This window comes from Callospermophilus lateralis, chromosome 13 (assembly GCF_048772815.1).
Source record: "Callospermophilus lateralis isolate mCalLat2 chromosome 13, mCalLat2.hap1, whole genome shotgun sequence".
In the NCBI taxonomy this organism is placed as follows: Eukaryota; Metazoa; Chordata; class Mammalia; order Rodentia; family Sciuridae; genus Callospermophilus; species Callospermophilus lateralis.
In genome coordinates, this window is record NC_135317.1 from 17,996,859 (window position 1) to 18,017,247 (window position 20,389).

Here is a 20,389-nt window from a genome sequence, read left to right on the forward strand (position 1 = left end):
AGTCTCCTGTTGACTCCTGCTCAGGGTGGAGCTCCATATACCCTGCTGAGGTGAGGAGTCACATCACCTTCTAGAGATCAAGGAGGTGAGAACAGCAGCATGTCCTGCTGTCCCTGGGGCTCAGCAGGATGGAGCCTCCTGACCTTCCTTGGGGGTATAAATTGCTGCCACCTTAGACCTCTGAATTCAGCTCTTGGCAATATCTCCAGATGATGCACTCAAATAAACTAGCCTGCGAGTGCCCACAATGTTAATGTCAGGCCAGAATATTCTGACACAAACCCCGGGGGCCAGGGCAGGGCAGATTTGTCAGAGACTTGGGAGGCTGCACTGATGTCACCTGCCTGGGCTTTTGGTGAGGTAGCATCTCACCAAGAATCCTGGCTACTGTCCTTGTCCAAGTCTCTAACTCCTGCCACTATTTTTAGCAGAACTAAGAAGGCGAGATTAGTCTCTAGAATCAGCAAAGAATGGAAGATGCAAACACTGTTGTGGCTTCCGTGCTGGAGAGGAACCCAGGCCCTTACACAGGCTGGGCAGGGGCTCTCCTCGGGGCTCCACCTACTCCTGAGAGCGTGGCCTCACACAACACCCCAGTTTCCAGGCCCTGTGCTCTGTAGTGCAGAAAGCCTCAGGGCAGGGCCTGGGCAGGGCAGCCTGTTGGGTCCCAGTTTGCTTCAGAGAAGCCCTAGGGAGTGGGCAGCCCTCAGAACTGACAAGAGGCAGAATCTGCAGCTGGGACTTTGGGGCACTTTGATGGCACAAGCCTAGCACCTGGCTCCTCTCTGGCTTTAAATCTGCTCTTGGTTCTCAGGGGATGGGGCCCAGTTCAGCTTGCTGGACTCCTCTGCACTTGACCTCCCTCCCTCCCTCCCGGCTCAGCTTTTCCATGCTGGCTGCAGCCAGTCACCCATCCTCCTGGCTCTGGCTGTCCCAAACCTCAGACCTGTTTCTGTGTGGGGGAACCCAGCCCCCACACAGCACAAGGGGCCCAGGCTGACCTCCATTCGCATCCGTAAGCTCAGTCCTCCGCAGGAACCCCAGGTAGCCTGTTCGTGCCCAGATGGTCTGGGTGTCTCCAAAGCTCAGCCGAGAGTTGAAGTGATCGGACTGGAGGGATTCATCTCCATAGATGGTAAAATAACCGCTGGCGTTGTGGGCGCTGTGCACCCAGATCTGTGAACAGAGTGACAGGGCCACTGTGCATGAGACACCTTGAAACTGTGCGGGAGGAGAGGCCGAAACTGCTTTATGGTTTTGTAAGTTATATTCAGCATTACTAAAGTTTTCTCGGGCTGAAAAAATCAGATGGTCATCTCACCTAGGTTTCTTTTTTTTTTTTCTTTTTTTTTAAAAATATTTATTTATTTTTAGTTATCGGCAGACACAACATCTTTGTTGGTATGTGGTGCTGAGGATCGAACCCGGGCCGCACGCATGCCAGGTGAGCGCGCTACCGCTTGAGCCACATCCCCAGCCCTCACCTAGGTTTCTGGGGAGACCCAGATGCCCACAGAGATGCAATGGAGACCCTGGTTGGATCAGGTTTATGGCCAGCCAGCAACCAAGCTGTCTATCAGAAATTCTATTAAAGGTTAATTGATAATTTTGAAAATAGCATTTAAAGATAAATGTATCAAATGAACAATGCCATACTAGTTTCCTTGTACTTTTCCAAATGTAATGGTTGTTTAAAAAGAGTAATGAGGAAAACCTCTGAGCATTTGGTTCCTTTCACCCAGTAGGCATACTTTTAGAAACACATTGTAATAAAACAACGCAACACCACGCCCTGAGGGAAGGGCAGGAAAGGGCAAGACAGCCGATTGCTGGGCGCAGGGGCACATCCCATAATCCCAGCAGCTTGGGAGGCTGAGGCAAGAGGATCTGGAGTTCAAAGCCAGCCTGAGCAGTTTAGCAGAGCCCTGAGCAACTTGGTGAGACCCTGTCTTTAAATAAGATACTAAATGAGGCGTGGGATGTGGCTCAGTGGTTGAGTGAGTGCCCCCGAGTTCAATCCCTGGTGCCCAAACCAAAAACAAACAGGAAACAAAATCGCTCTGTCTGGCTCCAGAGATGGCCAGCGAAGCCTCCAAGGAATGATAGCTCTGACGGTGCAGAGACCAGAAGCAGCAGCAGTGTGCCAGCAAACTGCAAAGGCCTCCCATGACATAGGGTGAGAGTCCCTCAGACCATGCAGGGCTTGAGCAGACACTCTGGGATTGGCTGCTTCATTATTTTATTTACACTGAAAAATGGAGAAGCTCTTCAGAGTCAAAAACTTTGATTCACCATTGCATCCCTAGTGCCCACAACAATGCTGGTCACAGCAGACAATAAGAACCTTCTGGAAAATAAAAAGTAAAACAGAAAGAAGGAACACCATCCGATGAGGCCAAGGGTAACCATGTGCTATTCCCCAGCACCACACAAAAATCCTCCATGGAATACTCTACATCCTTAAAAAGAGAATCCTGCCATTTGTAACACACAGAGGAATGTGGAGGACACCAAGCTAAGTGGAGTTAAGTCAGGGGAAGAAAGGACAACATGTGCTCTCACTTTATATATGGCACCTAAAAAGGTGAGCTCATAGGTACAGAGTAAAGGGCAGTTGCTGGGGGCTGCAGGTGAATGGGGAAATGTAAACAGCTTCGACTGTGAGAGTCACTTTACAGTACATGTGTAGAGAACGTCAAAGTTCACAAATAACACACTGCATGCCTGACAGTATGTGGATTATAACTCAGTGGAGCTGGAAAACAGGAAATACTCTCCTGCAGATTTCACCAGCCCTGGTCACAGTCCTGCCTTGGCCATAGCACAGGGTGCTCGGGCCACTCCAGAGGCTGGAAGGGAGGGCAGCACCCTGGGGACCCTCTCTAGGAGCCCTGAGAAGGCACGCTCTCCCTTCCAGATCCAGCTCTAGGAACACGTTTAAAGGAAACTCCTAGTAAGAGCGGCCCAGAACGCTACCATCTCAGTTCTGATCTTTGCATGTGATTGAAAGACTCTGATGACCCCGGATGGAAAGGAAAGTGGGCCAAGAACTGGTCGCCAGTTATGTCTACCCACCGGGGGGAAGTGTTCCTGGGTGTGCCACTCCATCCTAGGGCTAGGGACACAGTTGGGGAAGGGAGGGGGGCTGGTGGGACTGCAGCAGAGATGTCCCTGGCTGGCAACAGGGCCTCAGTCCAGGGCACTGGCAGGTTTGGCCCTAGGCAGGACAGCAGGTGTGGAGGGCATGCCCTGGTCCAGGCATGGAGGCTGGGATGTGGTGTGCTCTGTCCTCTTTCCCAGCGGAGAGAGAGGACCAGTGTGGGACACCTGGCGCCCCACAGACCTGGGGCCTACTTGAGACTGGGGTCAAGAATCCGGATGGAGGCTGGCAGCACAGGGAGGGGCTGTTCTCCAGCCACATCCAGCCAGCAGGGTGGGGACAAAGCCGCACAGGGTTGAGGGCTACGCAGGGAGGGGTTCCCTCTGGACACAGTGACTGAGCTCTCTGATCTGGAGTGACACGTGACTGCCCTTCCTCTGCTCCCTGGGTGCCACCTCTCACTGCTGTGATTCTGAGGCTCCGCAGTGCTGTTCCCAGTCATTGGAGGGTCTGCAGCAAGGCATGCCACACCCCCATCCCGGGGAAAACAAATTCAAGAACTAAGAAGGGAAGAGACACCGTGGCATCCCGTAAGCTCTTTGTAGAGACATCGTCGCAATTCCTAAGGGAATCCCGGTTTCCAACTCAGACCTTTCTGGAGCCCTCTAGGCAATACCACTTATCTAGTGACGCTCCCCGCCAGTCCCAGTGCAGACAGAGTGCGTGCTGGTCCAGGGCGAGAAGGGCAAGCCCTCTGAGGCAGGAAGTAGACTTGTCTTGGGGACAGGCCTGTGGAAGCGGCTCCAGAACTTACCTCCCCAAGGTGTGAGTCCCCCAGCGGTCCTTTAGTCTCTGGATTGGCAATTATGATCCGAACCCCAGGAAGAATCTGTTTGGGAGAGGAGACAACTGTTGACGATGTCTAGAGAGGCAGAGGGACAGACGAGCCCGCTGCCTTCTGAAGGCTCATTCAGAAAGCACCAGGGCTTTACGTGAAGGGCCTGTGCCATGATATTACTCTTTCAGTGTCGTGGTGCTACCACCACGTGTCTGTGAAGGGACCTTAGAAAGGAGTTTTGATTGTCAGTGAAGCTGAAATAAACGGAATCTGCTGAAAATCACATAAAGAATTTTGAACCAGAACATGGTGAGTGATGTTCCCTTCAATGTGGCCTGACACAGAAGGGCTTTTCTGTTCTCTCTGGGGGTTTCTTTCTATTGACTTTAACATGGAAGCACACAGGTATGGATGAAGGCAATGCCTGTGGTCAGTCCTGGCCTTGGGGGGGGTTACAGCATGGGGTTGTCCAGGATGAGTGTGGATGGGGGTAGCCCCAAGTAACTCTGGCCAGCAGCGCAGGAGCAGGCTGCTTCTGGGGTAGCTGAAGTCAAAGGCTCTGGACCCTCCTGGAGAGCCTGGGGGTTCTGACCAGAAAGTCTGTGCTGACACCAGCTTTTCCCCACTGCCCTTCAGCCTCTGTGGACCACCGTCCATCACAGGCAAGGTTGGCATCAAGCCTCTCTGCTCAGCAGAGTTCCGAGCTCCCCAGGAGTGTGACTGCAGAACCCAAGGTCCACTCTTGCAATTTGAAATGCAGCCTGCCTCCTCCTGCAACTCTCAGATCACACATGGAGGCAGGACAAGCCACCGTGGCTAGAGCATGGGACTCTGCGAGCAGTCAGGCCGCACACGAAGTTTGACAGCCCTGTCTCTGCAGCTCTGTCTGCCACTGGGCAAGGACAGTGCCGAGCCCCCACCACCGTTAGGACCGACTTCTTGAGGTCGACCTCGAGTCACGTAGACACAGATTCTGAAAGGTCCAGAGCAACACAAGATGCTTTCAGAATTATGCCAGTGGAGAAGGGTTCTGCCCATTGGGGCCAAAGAGAAAGGAGGTCTTCACTTACGTAGAAATGTAAGACCCTTTGGGTCTCCGAACGATCTGACTTCTGTGGCAGAACCTTCACAGCTGTACCTGATACCCATTCTCCACCTCCTCCCACAGTTGTAGATACCCTGATTTACCCTGATTGAATTCAGATTCAATACCATAATTTACAACCTTCCTTTGAGCTGGGTCTGATCATGTGACTAAATTCTTATCAATAGTACGCAAGCCTAACACAGCTGTGGAACCTTTCTTATAGACTGTACCACTCTGTTTACATATTCTGCTTTTCCTCCTGCTATCTTGAACACAGGAATGATGGCTGGAGCTGGAACAGCCACTTCAGATACACTCTTGGGAACAGAGGTCATGCCTAGACAGAAGGCACAGGCTTCCTGGTCAGTTCACAGAGCAATGGATGCCTATATCCCAAATTTTACAAAGGGTTGGGTGGGGAACTTGTTTAATACATTATAATCTTGACTCTCTATATTTATGGCTATAAGTAGTCCTGGTACACTGCTTTTAAGAAAATTTTTGGAAAAGAAATATTCAGGAAAACACACTCACACAGAGGTGTGGCCTTCCTCCCTCAATACTCACTTTTCCCGATTCCATCAAGGGCAAGCTGTGAGGTGATCCTCTTTCTACTAGCCGGACTCTGCAAAGGGAAAGAGACAGCGTCAGTCAGTGGGTTTTCTGTACCACTGGCACCTTCTGCCACCCAGGTTAAGGGATGTTGATTCTGAGCATTATGCAGCAGCAATGGCAGGACTCCTGACAGGACAGAGGGCCCCACAGCAGAGACCTGTGCTGGCAGGAGGGTGGCGAGGACATTAGCAAAGGCCTCAGAAAGAGACTAGGGCACAGTTGCCAGATGTGTGAAGCGACTGGAAAGACAAGCCTGCTCTTAACCCGGTTCAACGTAGCACATGCCAAAAGGGGAAAAATCAGGGTTAAGTGGCATTCTTAAAGAGCTGCCAATCACAAAGGACAGTGACACCTGGTCCTGGAGCACTCACGCTCTGACCAGAGGCGGGCCACACATGCCGGCCAGGTGGGGCCTGTGGACCACAGCAGCCTGAGGCACCTCCTTACCCAAGGCCACGTTGGCCAAGTGGGCAGAGAGCAAAACTCTTTAAATTAAAACATATTTAGGCTGGTTTGTGGCTCAGTGGTGGAGCACTCGCCTAGGACAGTGAGGCACTGGGTTCCAGCCTCAGCACCGCACAAAGTTATTGTGTCCACCTACAACTAAAAACATACATTAAAAGAAATACTTAATGACGATTTAGTCCCGAGAACTGCCAAGGACACTGCTGCAGAACCTGTCAGAGCCTGCCACACACCTCCCCAGGCCTGTGGCTTTATACTTTGTCACCTTCACTGTTAATTTCACATTTTTCCACCTAACTAGGGGGCCATGATGCTTATGTATGCAAAACAGGATGAAGAAGAAAACAGCCACACACAGAGGACTGCAGAAGCCAGGATGGGCCTGCTGCACCTGGGGACAGGGGGTGGGGGCGGGGGGGGCTTCGGGCAGCAGGTTTGGGGCTCCCTGCAATGCCGGACCAAGAGGCTCTTCCTGCGTCCCCTCCATCACCCTCGTCTCCCTTTCCTCTGATGCTGATAGGGCTGAGGGCAGTGAGGGGAAGAGCCAAGGAGGATCCCCAGGGCTTCGAGCCCAGCCAGGCCACGGAGAGCTGTGGAGGTGACTGTCCAGCAGGGGCAGCTGCAGTGGGTGGGTGTCGTACCCCGCAGCTCTGGCTTGTAGCAAGGTGCAGGGTTGGTGATACAGATGTCCCACGCATGCCGGGCGGCTGTGATGCCACTGACTCAGGCATGTGCTGAGAGCCTTGGGCAGTACAGCACATGGAGCATGCGCTGTTCTCCGTGGGCCGCTCCTGCTGGCCAAGGGCCTCCTGCAGCCAGGCCTCCATCTGGTCTCTTAGCAACTGAGGAACTGAGGAACTTCAGACCACAGGAGGCCTGGCCTCCCATCTAGCCTCATGCATCTGCTCAGATCATTGCAGACTAAAGCCACAGAAGATGGGAACCCTGGGGAGGGCAGGGATGGGGACATCGACTTTCTTCTTCAGTAGGATGATGCAGCGGAAGGCCAGAGGGGGCACCTGGGCTGCCTCAGCAGTCATGGGACAAGGTAGATCTGGGTCAAACGACAGCCACCAAAATCTTTGGTACCATCTTAAAAAAAACCTTGATGTCGACAGCAAATTTACGCACTATGTAAACTGTTCCAGAATATGCCAACAGGCTACTGAGGTTAACTTCAAAACCCATTTTCTAGCGACACTGATACAGAAGATCATTAGGATGCTGTGGGCACTGAGCCGATGCAGGGTGGACACCCTGGAAACCCACCATCAGCATGCTACCAGGAAGCTACCGTGAACGACCAGCTCTGACAGAAGCTGGCCATGCCAGGGCACATGATCAGAGGCTGGCACTTTCTGAAAGATACCAGTCAGCAGGAACCACCGGTGCACTCCAACAGAGGCGGCTCTGCCCTGCTCACCTGGAGGTCTGTGCTGCTGCCCCACATTGTGCGGTCACTTCAAGTGACTGAACGAGGGTCCCATGGCTGGCTGGCTAACTGTGGATTCAGACCCTGGCGACACGGTGGAGACAGCAATTGAGAATGGGGGCCAAACCAGCTGGGAAAATTGGCAGCCGGAAGGGGGTGGGGGTGAGCAGAGACAACCAGAGGAAAGGATGAGAGCGTGAGGCCACCTCACCTCAGCATCTGGGGCTGCTGTTGTCCAAGGTGGGCGGCAGGACATACAGACCATGCAAAGGCCACATGACGAGGTCAGGGAGTGGCCTTGAGCTTAAAATGAGGGCTGTTTTGGACATGCCATCTGTTTCTATCACCCACTCTGCAGCACTGTATTCAGGTCCACAGAACCCCTGCCAGGCCTGGGGTCAGAGGCACCTATCAGCTCTGACATGACAGCTGTGTCATCCCAGGGATGACTTCAGTCAGGGCACCACACTGTCACCTAGGAAGCACGGCTATTTGAGATAAGAACATGACAGGAGAATAGCCCTGGACTCTGTCAGTGTCCAGGACTGCAGGCCTTGGCCTCCTGGGTCTCTGCCCAGCCCAGGGAGGGCAGGCAGGGAGCAAGGCGAAGGCTCTTCCTGCAGGCGCACAGGCCAGGCCTCTCCTCTGCCTCTTTCAGATTTCTCTCTCCTGTCCTTCCCCTGGTTGACCCTCAGCCTCCCAGGAGAAAGATGGAATTCCAGCTGAGACTTCATCTGCAACTGTTCAGAACAGGAAGGTGCTTCTTTCCTATCACAGCAGGGGCAGGGAAGGGCGCTGGGCTCTCTCAGGCTGCCCTGAGAGAAAAGCCCGAGGTCTCATCAGGCAAGGCCACCCGAGGATTCCTCCAACGACATGAACAACAAAAACACCCACAACCCAAGCATTCGCTGCCTCCCGAGTGAAGGTAAAGACACATCTGAGAGCTGGAGCCGGAGCTGCAGCCCACACAGTGAAGGACTGGTTTCCTCGAGGCCTGCAGAACCCGCAGTGAGAAAAATGGCCAGGGAAGCTGCCATGGACACAAGGCTCTGCGGGGTGACCCCAGGAAGACCCAGGTCACCCTGCTTGGCACGATCTCCTCAGCCCAGGGTACAACTCCTAGGTGGTCAGCTATTGTGCAAGCTGAATGAGCTGGGCACACAGAATGACCATGGGGCTGTGCCCACAGTGTGAGAGTTACAAATGACGTGAGGTGGTGGTGGCTCACATCTGCTCAGTTAGGACCAGTTCACTGGATGACACCAAGCCAGCCAGCTGACCCTGCAGAGTTCGCTGGCTGGAGCGAGGCTGGGAGGGAGAGAGGCATCTTGTCCTCACGGAGAGACCACGCCGAGACAGAACTCTAGTGGAGGCCACCTCCTGTGGAGTGGCACGTACCTCCCTGGTAAAGCTGTGCAGTCTGTTTCGGACAGTCTAGGAGCGCATTCAACAGGTGCGGGAGTTGGACTTTGCTCCCACTTCTCTTGCTGCCTCCCATGTCCATGTCTGTAGCCTAGACAGGCCCCAGGAGGTGAGTGCAACCCGTCCCAGCTGGAGGTTCTCTGAACGGTGCACTGGCGGAGCCACATGCTTTTCACATGGAGACTGCAAAGCAATCAGCTGGTGTCTGCGTCAAGTCTGCAGCCTGGCCTCTGTGCTCCGTAATCCTTCATCGAGTCAAGTGTAATCCTGGTCTGGGAAACGTGTTTCCCGTTCTCAGCTGTTAAGCAGACTTGAAGTTTAACCTTTCACTACAGAAGGAGCGCGGCTGAGGGAGGTTGGCCGTCAATTACGGGCTCTCACGCTCTCTCCTGGAATTGGCAATGAGCTAACCCCAGGTTGCCACTGCTGTGTTCCACTGAAAGGGACGACTTTGAGGCTGGAGCCAGAGGCTGGTGGCACAGCCCTGAGTGTGACGGGACGTGAGGGCTCTGAGAGGCCTTTTGGCACCCTTCATCCTTGTCATCACTGCCTTTGCCTGAGCAAAGCCATAGGGTCATGTCCCCTCCAGTCCTGCCCAGTCATGTGAAGAAACACTCTTCCTCCAGGATTTTCACCAAAGGGGCAAGGAGCCATGTTGGAGCCCATGCAGAGGGATGCACACAGCCACCCTCCCCTGGGACCCTGCCCTCGACAACCCTCACATGACTAGTTGTATCCATCAAAACACTGGTTCTGGATACAGTAACAATGAAGAAGCAAATCCACATGATGTGCCCAGCAGAGGAGGGTGGACACAGGACATGGTTGCTCCTGCCAGAGATGCAACCACTTCAGAATCACCAAAGGTGGGGCTGCTTATCACTGCGTGGCACAAACGTGTGGGGAACACCCTGATGCAGACGGCCAGGAGAGCCAGGGGAGCCACCCTTGACCTGCCAGCACTACCATCCCTGTCCTCTGAACTAGAAGATGAACATCCTCCGCACCCTCTACCTCAGCAACCAGTGCGACTCGAGCGATCGCAGTCGCAGCTGACAATGTCTCCTATGGCATCACACAGGGGTGGGGGCGGGGGCAGGATGGCCCCAGACCAGCCAGCCACGTGAAATGGAGCTGCTGTCCCCGGGGCAGCCCAGCTCACCACTGCTGGCATTTAAGGATGTGCTGCTGGAAAACCAACCAAAACCTTTCATCAAAATTTTAAATCACATATTCCAAAAATAATGTGGAACAGCTAAAATACTAAGAGTTTTTAAAAAAATTCCCCTGAATGAAAAGGGAAATCCAACACTCATAAACCTCTTGGTTAATTAATACAGGTGCTATGACTGAACTTCATCCTCAGCTTCCTGGAAGCTGAAGCAGTACAAGAGGAGTGGAATCAGGCAAGTTTTAGTGTCAAAGTTTGGATCATAACATTGTTTTCTTTGCAACGAGCAATGCACATAAGAAAGGATCATTAAAATCAAAGAAAAAAAATCTGCAAATTTAGCACTAAGACATGGCATTCACACACCCCAAACCACTCACTCACAAGACAACAAAATACACCCAAAGCACTGTTATTTCTACAGGAAGGTTCTCCCAGGAGTCAGTCCTAGGAAAACCTACACATTCCAGCCTTGGACGACCCACAGTGGCCATCGCTAGACCAACAGGGAACGGTTTCTAGCATGAAAGTCCAGGTGCCAACCAACTGCAAGTGAAGGAGACAGACAGTTCACCAGACGGAAGCACCTACACAGACCATGCCCACCTTCTACACTGTCCCCTCCCTAAATCCAGACTCCTCTGCCAGACTCCCCCCACCAATTTTTTTTTTTTTAAGACTCAATATGCTTTATTTTTCAGGGCAGTTTTATATTTAAGAAAAACTACTAAGTGGAGGGTAGAGTTCCCATGTTCTCCTACTATAAACCCCAATCTTATAACATACTATTTTTTTTGGGGGGGGGGTACTAGAGATTGAACCCAGGGACATTTAACTACCAAGCCACACACCTAGTCCTTTTAAATATTTGATTTGGAGAAAGGGTCTCATTAAGTTGCTTAGGGTCTTGCTAAGTTGCTGAGGCTGGCTTTGAACTCTCAATCCTCCTGTCTCGGCCTCTGGAGCCATGAGGATGACAGGTGTGCTCCACTGCACCCGGCACACCTGACTTTAGATGTAGTTAATGAACCAACATTGAGATATTATTAACTTGCCATTTATTTCCACTCCCTTGGTCTTCCCTAATGGATCCACGAGGCATTCTTCTCCTTGGGCTGTGCAGGCCTCTCAGAACTACCCTGTTCTGACCAGGACAGTCTAGAGGATGTGCGAGGAGCTTCACAGGATGCCCTTCATTTGGGATTTGTCTGATATTTTTCTGATGATTAAATGTGTGTTACACGGTATTTTGGAGAATGCTCAGAGGTACGTGCCCTTCATATCAAAGGTCTTCTCACTGATGGTGATGTTGACCTTGTTCCCTTGACTGAGGTCATCTTTGCAAGCTTCACCAGGCCCACTCCCCACTGGCCTCTTCAGAAGGCATCACAGTGTACAGGGTTACTTTTGAGATGAGAGACAAGGAACCTCATGAAAGGAATATCTTCTGCCCCTTGGGACCAAGCCCACGTCCTCAGGGAAGGTAAGTGGGTCACCAAGATCATGTCCCAAGGGCCATAGGATTCACCCAAGTGGTGTAAATGCACAGAAGCCAATCAATTCACAGAGAAGTCTGCACAGAGCACTGCAGAGAGGAGCAGGGGCAAGCATGGAGAGCCTGGGAGGGTCTCCTGGATTTTGCTTCTAGGCCCCTCCTGGCACTGGTACACCCCAGGCTCCAGGCTCCGGCTCCAGGCTCCAGCTCCATCTCCGCCATCAATCACTGGTGGCTACGAGTCCTACCCTTCTTCTTGTTACTTCTCACCCAGGAAGTCTTAACTAACATGAGCTAATTTTTCCTTTTTTAGTAGGAATAAAAATACTTAAAAAATAATTCTGGATTTTATACATGTATGAGCATTGTTTCCAGAAAATTCTGCTTAAAATTCCAATTATAGAAAATAAGCAATAATGAAAATAGTAAAGAGACCACTTGTAATATCTCCTCCCCAGATTCCTCTATCACTCCTGTTCCACTTCCTTTGTTTTATCCTTTGTACCAGTTCTTTCTCTCCCCATCGTTCTCTCCCTTCCTCCCCTCCCCTCCTCCCACACACTTCTTTTCCATCTGAGGACAAGTCAAAATCGTCATGACCCCTTTACTCTTAAGCATCCAGTGTGTTTCTCCTCCTAGGGATCTTCTCTAACATCAGCACAGAGCAGGTGTCGGCTACAGGTACTAACACTAATCTCCTGTGTGACCCACAGTCTCGGTGCCAGTTCCAACAGCATTCCTTACAGTTCCCTCTGTAGTGTGGGGCTGAGCCTGCGTCAGGTTCTGCATTTAGCTATCCTTTCTTTTGTCCTTTTGGTACTGGGGATTGAAACCAGAGGCAATTAACCACCGAGCCACATCTCCGGTCCTTTTTATTTTTTACTTTGAGATGGGGATTTAAGTTGCTTAGGGACTTCTAAGTTGCTGAGGCTGGTTTTGAATTTGCTATCCTCCTGCCTCAGCCTCCCAAGATGCTGGGATTACAGGTGTGCTCCACCGTATTGTTTCTTAAACTTGCATTAATCAGGGGTATTTCCCAAGTTATTTTTGACCTAAATTAACTGACATTCTACAGGAAAACAGTCCCTTCCTTTAAATAATATAATTCAAAATTATTTAACCCAAAGGGGATCAATGATCTAAATGCAACAATTAAAACTATAAACTACTAAGACAAAACGTTGGGGGGGGGGCAGGGATCATGGCTCAGTGGTAGAGCACTTGCCTCACATGTGGGTTCAATTCTCAGCACTGCATATAAATAAATGAATAAAATAAAGGTCCATCAAGAGAAAACACTGGGGAGATACTTCCTGACATTGGATTTGCCCATTATTTCTTGGATATGATACCGAAAGCATAGATGGCTAAAAGAGAAAAAGAGTAAACTGTGCTACATCAAAACAAAGGACACCATTGGATCAATTAGATGCAAAAGAGAGCCATGAAGCACATGGAAAAATTTGCAAATCACTCATACGATAAGGGGCTAATTCATAGCTAGATTATCAAGGAATTCCTACAACTCAATAACAATGACAACAACAACAAACAGTGAAAAAGTGGGCAAAGGACTTATATAGACACTTCTCCAAAGAAAGTATATGAATGGTCAATAGCAAGAGAAGATGCTCAAAAATCATAATCACTAGTAAAATGCAAGTCAAAACCACGAGGCCCCACCACACTCCCGTGAAGATGGCCACTATCATTAAACCAGGAAATAAATGTGACATGCACAAGACACTGGCACACTGTGCACAGCAGATGGGAACACACAGGGCCAGAATTACTGTGGAAAGTAGGACAGGGACCCCTTAAGTGGTAAGGATGGGACATCCACACAACCCCTCTATCTCCAAATGTAAAGAAATTCTTCCACTGTCACAACACGGGTGGACCCTGAGAACATTACACTACACGAAACACAAAGACTCTGCTCACCCGAGGCAGAGTGATCAAATACACAGGAACAGAAAGAAGGATGATTGGGGAGGACCAGGAATGGGGGTTTAGTGTTTAATGGGACACTTTTGATTTGGGATGGGAAGAGTTCTGGACATGGACCAGGGTGATGGCTGCACAACGATGTGAATACACTTAACACCACCGAACTGTGCACTTGAAAACAGTCAAGATAGCACTTTTATCTGAGTTTTACCACAATTGGAACATTGAAAAACATTTAAAAAAATCATTTGAATATCCTTTTGGGGCAGAAACACAAATGACCAATAAATATATGAAGAAAATGTCCCATACCATTAGCCTTTAGGGAAACACCAATCAAAACTGAGACTTCATCTCACTCCAGTTAGAATGGCCACCATCAAGAGCACAAATAATAATTAATGCTGGACAAGACGAGGAGAAAAAGGAGCATTTTCCCACTGTTGGTGGGACTGTAAATTAGTAAAGCCACTATGGAAGTCAGCAAGGAGGTTCCCCAAGACGAGGCATAGAGCGCGATATGGCCCAGACCCACCACTGCTCAGTATTTATCCTAAAGAATAAAAGTCAGCATACTGTAGTGATATATGCACACCCATGTTGACAACAGCAGAGTTTACAATAGACCAACTCTGGAACCAGCCGAGGTGTCCATCAGTAGGTGAATAAATAAAGAAAATGGGCATGTATACACACTAGAGTTTTATTCATTCATAGAGGAGAATAAAACATGTTATTGGTAGGAAAATGGATGAAACTTTAGATCATTATGTTAAGCTAAATAAGCCAAACTCAGGAATTCAAGGGTCATATGTTTTCTCTCCTATGTGGAAGCTAGAGAGGAAAAAGGAAAAGAAAGGTTGGTGATCTCATGCATATCGAAGGGAGATGGGTAGAGTAGAGGAAAGGGACTGGGGGAGGGTGGAGGGAACACTGAGGAATGATATTGGCCAAGCTATACTGTTGTATTGTGTGCATGTATGAACACGTGACAACAGATCCCACCACTGTGGACTATAATGCTCCAATAAAGAATATGGGGGGAAAAGGAAACAAAATATCTTCTGGGGTTCCTTATGGTTTGGGTTCTTAGAAAGTTACGGGGGACCATCCCCTCATGGGGACCTCCCTGGAGCCTGATGAGGTCCATCTGTCCTTCTGAGTTTTTTTTTCTAAGTTTGTTTATCCTTTTTTTTAGCAGAAAATATCAGCATGCAATTATGAAAGCACGTGCCCCTCACAGAGTCTGGCTTGCTTTCTCCTTTGGCTCACAGATCTGCAGCATGGCAGGCAGGAAGGGGCTGAAGTGAGGGACAAGCAACCTGAGGAAATGAATAAAGCAGGTGAGGGCTAAGGCAAAGCACCATTCATGATGTCTGTCACTCCGTCACCGCCTGCTGACACAGGAAAGGCACAGAAGAGAGACAGCGCTGAGCAGTGTTCTTGCTCACCTCTAAGCAGAAAAGCAGCTTCTCCACAAAAAGGGCACAAAAGGAGCGTCTGCTTATTTAAACAAAAGAAGAGCCAGCGTGCTGTCCCTGAAGCCAAAGAACATCATTAAGCGATCCCAGGAGGTGCTTGTCACTGGGAGAGAGATGGCACTGCTGTCACCAAGAAGGGCCAGGGGGTTTGGACTCTCATGTTTCAATAACCTCTATTATGTCGTGTTTGCAGATAGACAAGGGGGAACACCAGGGTGTGGGAGGAGGGGCCCCCTCAACCTGGTGGAGGGTGGGGGAGGCGGAGGGTGGGGACAAGCTGCAGCCTCACGGGCTCCCACCAGGGGGCAGGGACTGGACATCCACAACTGCAATCCCCTCACTCAAAAGCCAAAGAGACACTTAAGAAAGACTTAAGGTCACAGAACAAGTCACAAGAAGAAATTAGAATGAGATTTAAAGACTAAAAGTAGACAAGATTTTAGGGTGTGTCTTTGGATGGGAATTTTTAAAAAGCAAAGATTAAAGAATTACAGCAAACGCTGGCCTCTGCCGTCTCCTGGCCAAGGTTCTGGGGCAGGCCTAGGAGGCCACCTCTGGACCCAGGCTGGGTGTTCCAGGAGGAGGACATGGCTGCACCCTCACCTGATCTGGGTGCCGCATGGTGCCTGCAGCTGGCCTCTTTCTCATGTATCTAGGAGACTTTGACGAGGAGACACAGAGCAGGGAAGGACTGTGATTTTAATCAGGCCCAGGGGAGGATGGAAGCAACTCCATGAAGACTGACTCGCCTCAGAGGAAATTCACATCCAACAACCACAGCAGACACAGCACACAATACACGCTGTTCTTCCACTTTTCAGTTTTCTCTGTTGAAAGGTCACCTGACTTTCAAGAATGCTTCACAAGTACTGTTCAATCAATCACAAAAACCATGCCACACTCACAACCCTGTGAGTATGTACTATTAAGTTGGGCCCAAACAACCAATTAGAAAGCTGCTTTCGTGCTGGATGACAGCCAAAAGCCGAAATCAAGGAGGAAAATGTGTGTGGATAATAAAGATGAAAGGCAAATGCAGCAGGTCCTGCACGTCAGCAGGTCTACATCAGTGGACACAGGCAATTGCATACTGAAAATGGTTTTGAAAACTGCGTATGCACCGAATATGTGTGGATTTTCTCTCATTATTCCTTAGACAATACAGCACAACAACGACTTAAACAGGATGTGCACTGTGTTAGGTATTGTAAGTAAACTAGAGATGATATACAGTATTTGGGGGATGTGCAAATATGCCACCATGTTATAGAAGGGGACCCTGGAAACAAATCCCCTCAGAGACCAAGAGACAAGTACAAAGGAGTGAGTCCACATGATTCGTATGAGCGTGTGAGTACGTGACCACGTACGACAGCATGTATGAGGCTCACAATTTGTCAGGCACTGTCCCAAGCACTGGGGTATGTTAAATTTGAATCCTCACAAGAGTTCTAAGAGTAGGTACCACTATCACTATTTTACAGGCAGGGAAAGAAAAACACAAAGTGTCAATGTGCACGGCATCAACAGTTAGAAAGTGGTAGAACTGGGCCCAGAAGTCAGGGCTTTAGCCTGACCTAACCTCACTGCACCCATCATGTCAGATTCAGTACAGCCAGGGAGCAGGCGAGGCTCAGCTCTGGTCCATGAGGGACTGCGGCAGCAGGCTGAGGACGGCACAAACGAACAGCAGCAAGAATCCCATGCACACTGTTCATCCCAGGACAGTGAGATTCAGTCAGAGGCTGGAGACGGGAGTATTCAGCCGTGAAGTGTGAGCTCCATGTAAGGACCCATTCCCATCTGCTAGGGCCAGAGGCCACAACGAACTAAGTGGCGGGCCAGCTGCTGACCCTGGCACACTCCCAGGGAATCCTTGTGTGCACTCACATGCCCTTCACCGTGCAGACCCGTGCAATTTTACACACCTGCACACACACAACCATGCACAACACTCAATCACACTCATGCATGGGTTCACTCACATTTGAAACCCTCAATGTGAAAACCCTCATGCATTTGCAAAACATTAACTTACATGTCAACACATATACATATGGCCCTGAAACACACAAACATACTTGCAATACATCACCTGCTCACATTTGTGACACACAACACCCTTGCAAACTCACATGCACATTTGCCTACATACTGCACTTACAACACACTTATGCACATATGCAACACGAGGCGCACACACTTGTGCACATACTAGCACACACATTCACAACACACTCCAACTCACCGGCAACACATTCACACACATGCACTTTAACGCGTATCACATATATGTATACACAACACACACATATGCATATATGCCACCCCCACACACCAGTACTGACCCAGCAGATGGCCCCTGATTTGCCCTTCTGCCTCAATCTGTCCTTGGTCCTCCCATCCTGCTGCTGATGAAATCAGGTCCATGGGTCTGCATTTATTCTCTGCCTGCTTATCTCAGGCTCAGGATCTTAATCCACAGGTAACCACTGGCTGGGAATTTACTTAGTATCTATTTTTAGATATTAAGTTAATTATGACTTTAGGTTTCAAGTACTGAGGAAGCTAAGAAAGTTTTCATTGTAGCCCTTTATACTAACATTGCTTTCCTAAGATTTGACAAACTGTTAAAAACCATTTCTTTAAATGTATGAGAAAAATATTTTTTTTTCCTTTCTAAAGCCTGGAAAATTTAAGTGCTTAAGAGCTAATGAGTGACTGACTGTGAATTCACTTCATATATAAAATATTTTAAAAACTAACAAAACTAGCATTCACTTTCAGATAGCCTCAAAACATTTCATTACTATCCTCCTTGTACGTGTGGGGAATACATTTTTTCAAGATACAGGGATTGTCTCCATGGCAACCTGTAATAAATGCAGATTGCCCAGTGCCCACCTTAGGGGCTCCAAGAATAAAATGGGTTTTAAAAACAAAGGTGTAAAATCAAGTAAAAATGGCTAACACAACTATGTGATCACTTGCTTCCACGAGGCAGATCTCCCTGTGATTCTCCCCAGCCTTCAGGGAGCCGCCCCGACATGGGCTGACAAGTTAACCTGCCCCAGTTCAGTTATGTGGTACCTAGGCGTATGCCTAGGACTCCCACGTGAATGCACCATTAAAGCAACAGGAAAAGTAATTAATCCTTGTGACAGAACCTAATACAGCTGAAGTGAGAAAGCCATCACCCCGTTTCTACAGGAATAGTCACAGGAAAGAAACAGGTTCCCTGCAGCCCTCCTGGTTCACCGTCTTCCAGCTGCTGGTCTTGCTACAGGCAAGTGTGCTGCCTTGAGGGTAGCACCTGGAGCACATGCGATGGAGAGGTGAGGCCTCTGTGGGGAAAAATGCCACCCAACTACCACCCTCCCACAGCTTCCCAAGCTCCCCTGATAGAGAGCATGGAGGCTCCAAGTCTAGGAAACCCTACTGTGATCATACCAAAGAACAGAGGTGGGCCCTGGCTGAAGGCTGCTGAGGACAGTCTGGGCAGACACAAGGGTCTGTGTGCACCACCTTGTGAGAAGCAGCCTACGGGGCCACTCTAGGGGAATGAACAGCCTTGTCCACTATCACAGGTAGTGTGCTGCCCATCAGGGTGTGATATGCCCACCTGCTGAGCTCTGAGCTTCAGAGCACTCTGTTTCAATATACCTACAGATTACTTTACAAATTAGGGCAAAACTATCACTTGGAAGGATCATTGACTTGGCCAGGGTTAAAGAATCAAGCCCGTCCGAGGATGCGACTGCCTGCTCTTTCTAGCACAGCAAATTGATCTGAGGAGCAGCGTTTCTTCTTTATCATCATAACTGCACTAGCTCTCACTTCCTTTTCCCGAGTCACACCCTTTCTCAATGGATTGGCTGCACTGAAGAGAGTCAAAAAGTAGCTTCAAAAAAACCACTGGTCAAAGAAGCTCCTGGGATGCTCTTTCCTTTTACAAGAGGGAAAATCCTCACCTCCAGCCTCCAACCTTCTCTGATTTCCAAGGTACTCTTAACACAAAGTTCAGCAGTTTTTATCCATACTGCATTATAATTTGTTCTCTATGAATTTTGAGGGCCAGGCCAGACAGAACCACATGACATGACTGAAGCGAGTCTCTGATGGAACAGTCTTCACTTTTTGAGGAAGTTATACAAATATAAAATTACTTTCAAATACTTTTTATAGGAGGTAACATAGGTTTGTTGTAAAGCCCAGAAGTCATCACTTGGAAAGCTACACTCCTGGAATAACGTTTCCATCTTTCTATGTTTCTGAATTTTGAAAATGTTCCAGACTGAGCATTGCTGCGATGCAGCCAAGAGTCCGGGGGCAGCCCCTTCCTCTGGGCCTCGGTCTCCAGTGCCTCCTGAGGGGCTGCAAGCACAGGGTCCCTCGCCTGCTGATTCCCTAACTGCACAGCACATAGGTTTCTTTTGAACAGGTGGGTCATGCGGAACCACCAGGGCCAGGTGGGCAACTCTAAGTGTGACACAGGTAAACATATGGTGCTTCTCACTTGGGGCACGACTGACAATGTCACTTGTCCTGTGCACTGCAGGAGGTTTGGCAGCACCCCTGGCCTCCACCCACTAGATGGCAGTGGTACTGTTCCCGGAATCATCCAATCAAAGATGACATCAGGTGTGTCCAGACATCCGCTGGGGGCATGAGAGCCCTGCTGAGAACTGCTGATGAGCACAGGCAGCGTTCCCTGCCCAGGGGTCATCGGGGGTCTGCAGGGCCCACCTGGCCCCAAGAGTTCTGAGGCCTATGGGCCTGCCCTGCCCACCCCAACACATTCGCAAACCTGTGAACTGGCAGTTCCCAACACCAAAGAGCACCTCATATGGCCCACTGGGCCAGGCCATGCCCGGTCCCCACCTCCTAACCAGATGTCTCCATTTACTGTGGCAAATGACACAGTAGGTTGTTGGATGGGTGTTGGTAGGTGAGCAAATGAGAAATGCAGGGTGAGCAGCTCAGTGTCTGGCACATGGCAACGCAGTCACTGAGAGCTATGAAAGACAATGGTGTGTGTCAAGGTCTGCCCATCACGTAACGCCTGGGCACCTGCAGAATCATCAAACTGAATTATCCACTTCAGTGGGGAACGTCCATGTTAAAAACAGTAAAATCCTTTCTTCCTTCTTGTGCGTTTTAACAGGTCCCCTCTCTTGGGGCATCACTAATGGTCTTCTCTTCTTGCTTCACCCCCACCCCCAGGCTTCCTTATGTACCCTATATCATCTTTCAGGCTTGCTTAGGAGGTCACTCAACAAGCTACACAGAAAAGGCAACTTGACTTCCATTGGAACTTTCCATGGTCACTCCTT

At 49.7% G+C, this 20,389-nt stretch overlaps 1 protein-coding gene across 4 annotated transcripts in view; it reads right to left on the reverse strand.

Moving 5' to 3' along the window:
- The window catches only part of Dip2c (disco interacting protein 2 homolog C), a 375,630-nt gene that overhangs the window by 7,275 nt on the left and 347,966 nt on the right, over positions 1 to 20,389 (reverse strand). For all 4 annotated transcript variants that reach the window (XM_076872837.1, XM_076872836.1, XM_076872835.1 and 1 more), the window contains 3 exons: positions 5,593 to 5,650; positions 3,915 to 3,989; positions 1,002 to 1,176 (listed from right to left, as the gene is read on the reverse strand). In XM_076872837.1, coding sequence (XP_076728952.1) covers positions 1,002 to 1,176; positions 3,915 to 3,989; positions 5,593 to 5,650 — 308 coding nt within the window. The remainder of the gene's footprint in view (positions 1 to 1,001; positions 1,177 to 3,914; positions 3,990 to 5,592; positions 5,651 to 20,389) is intronic.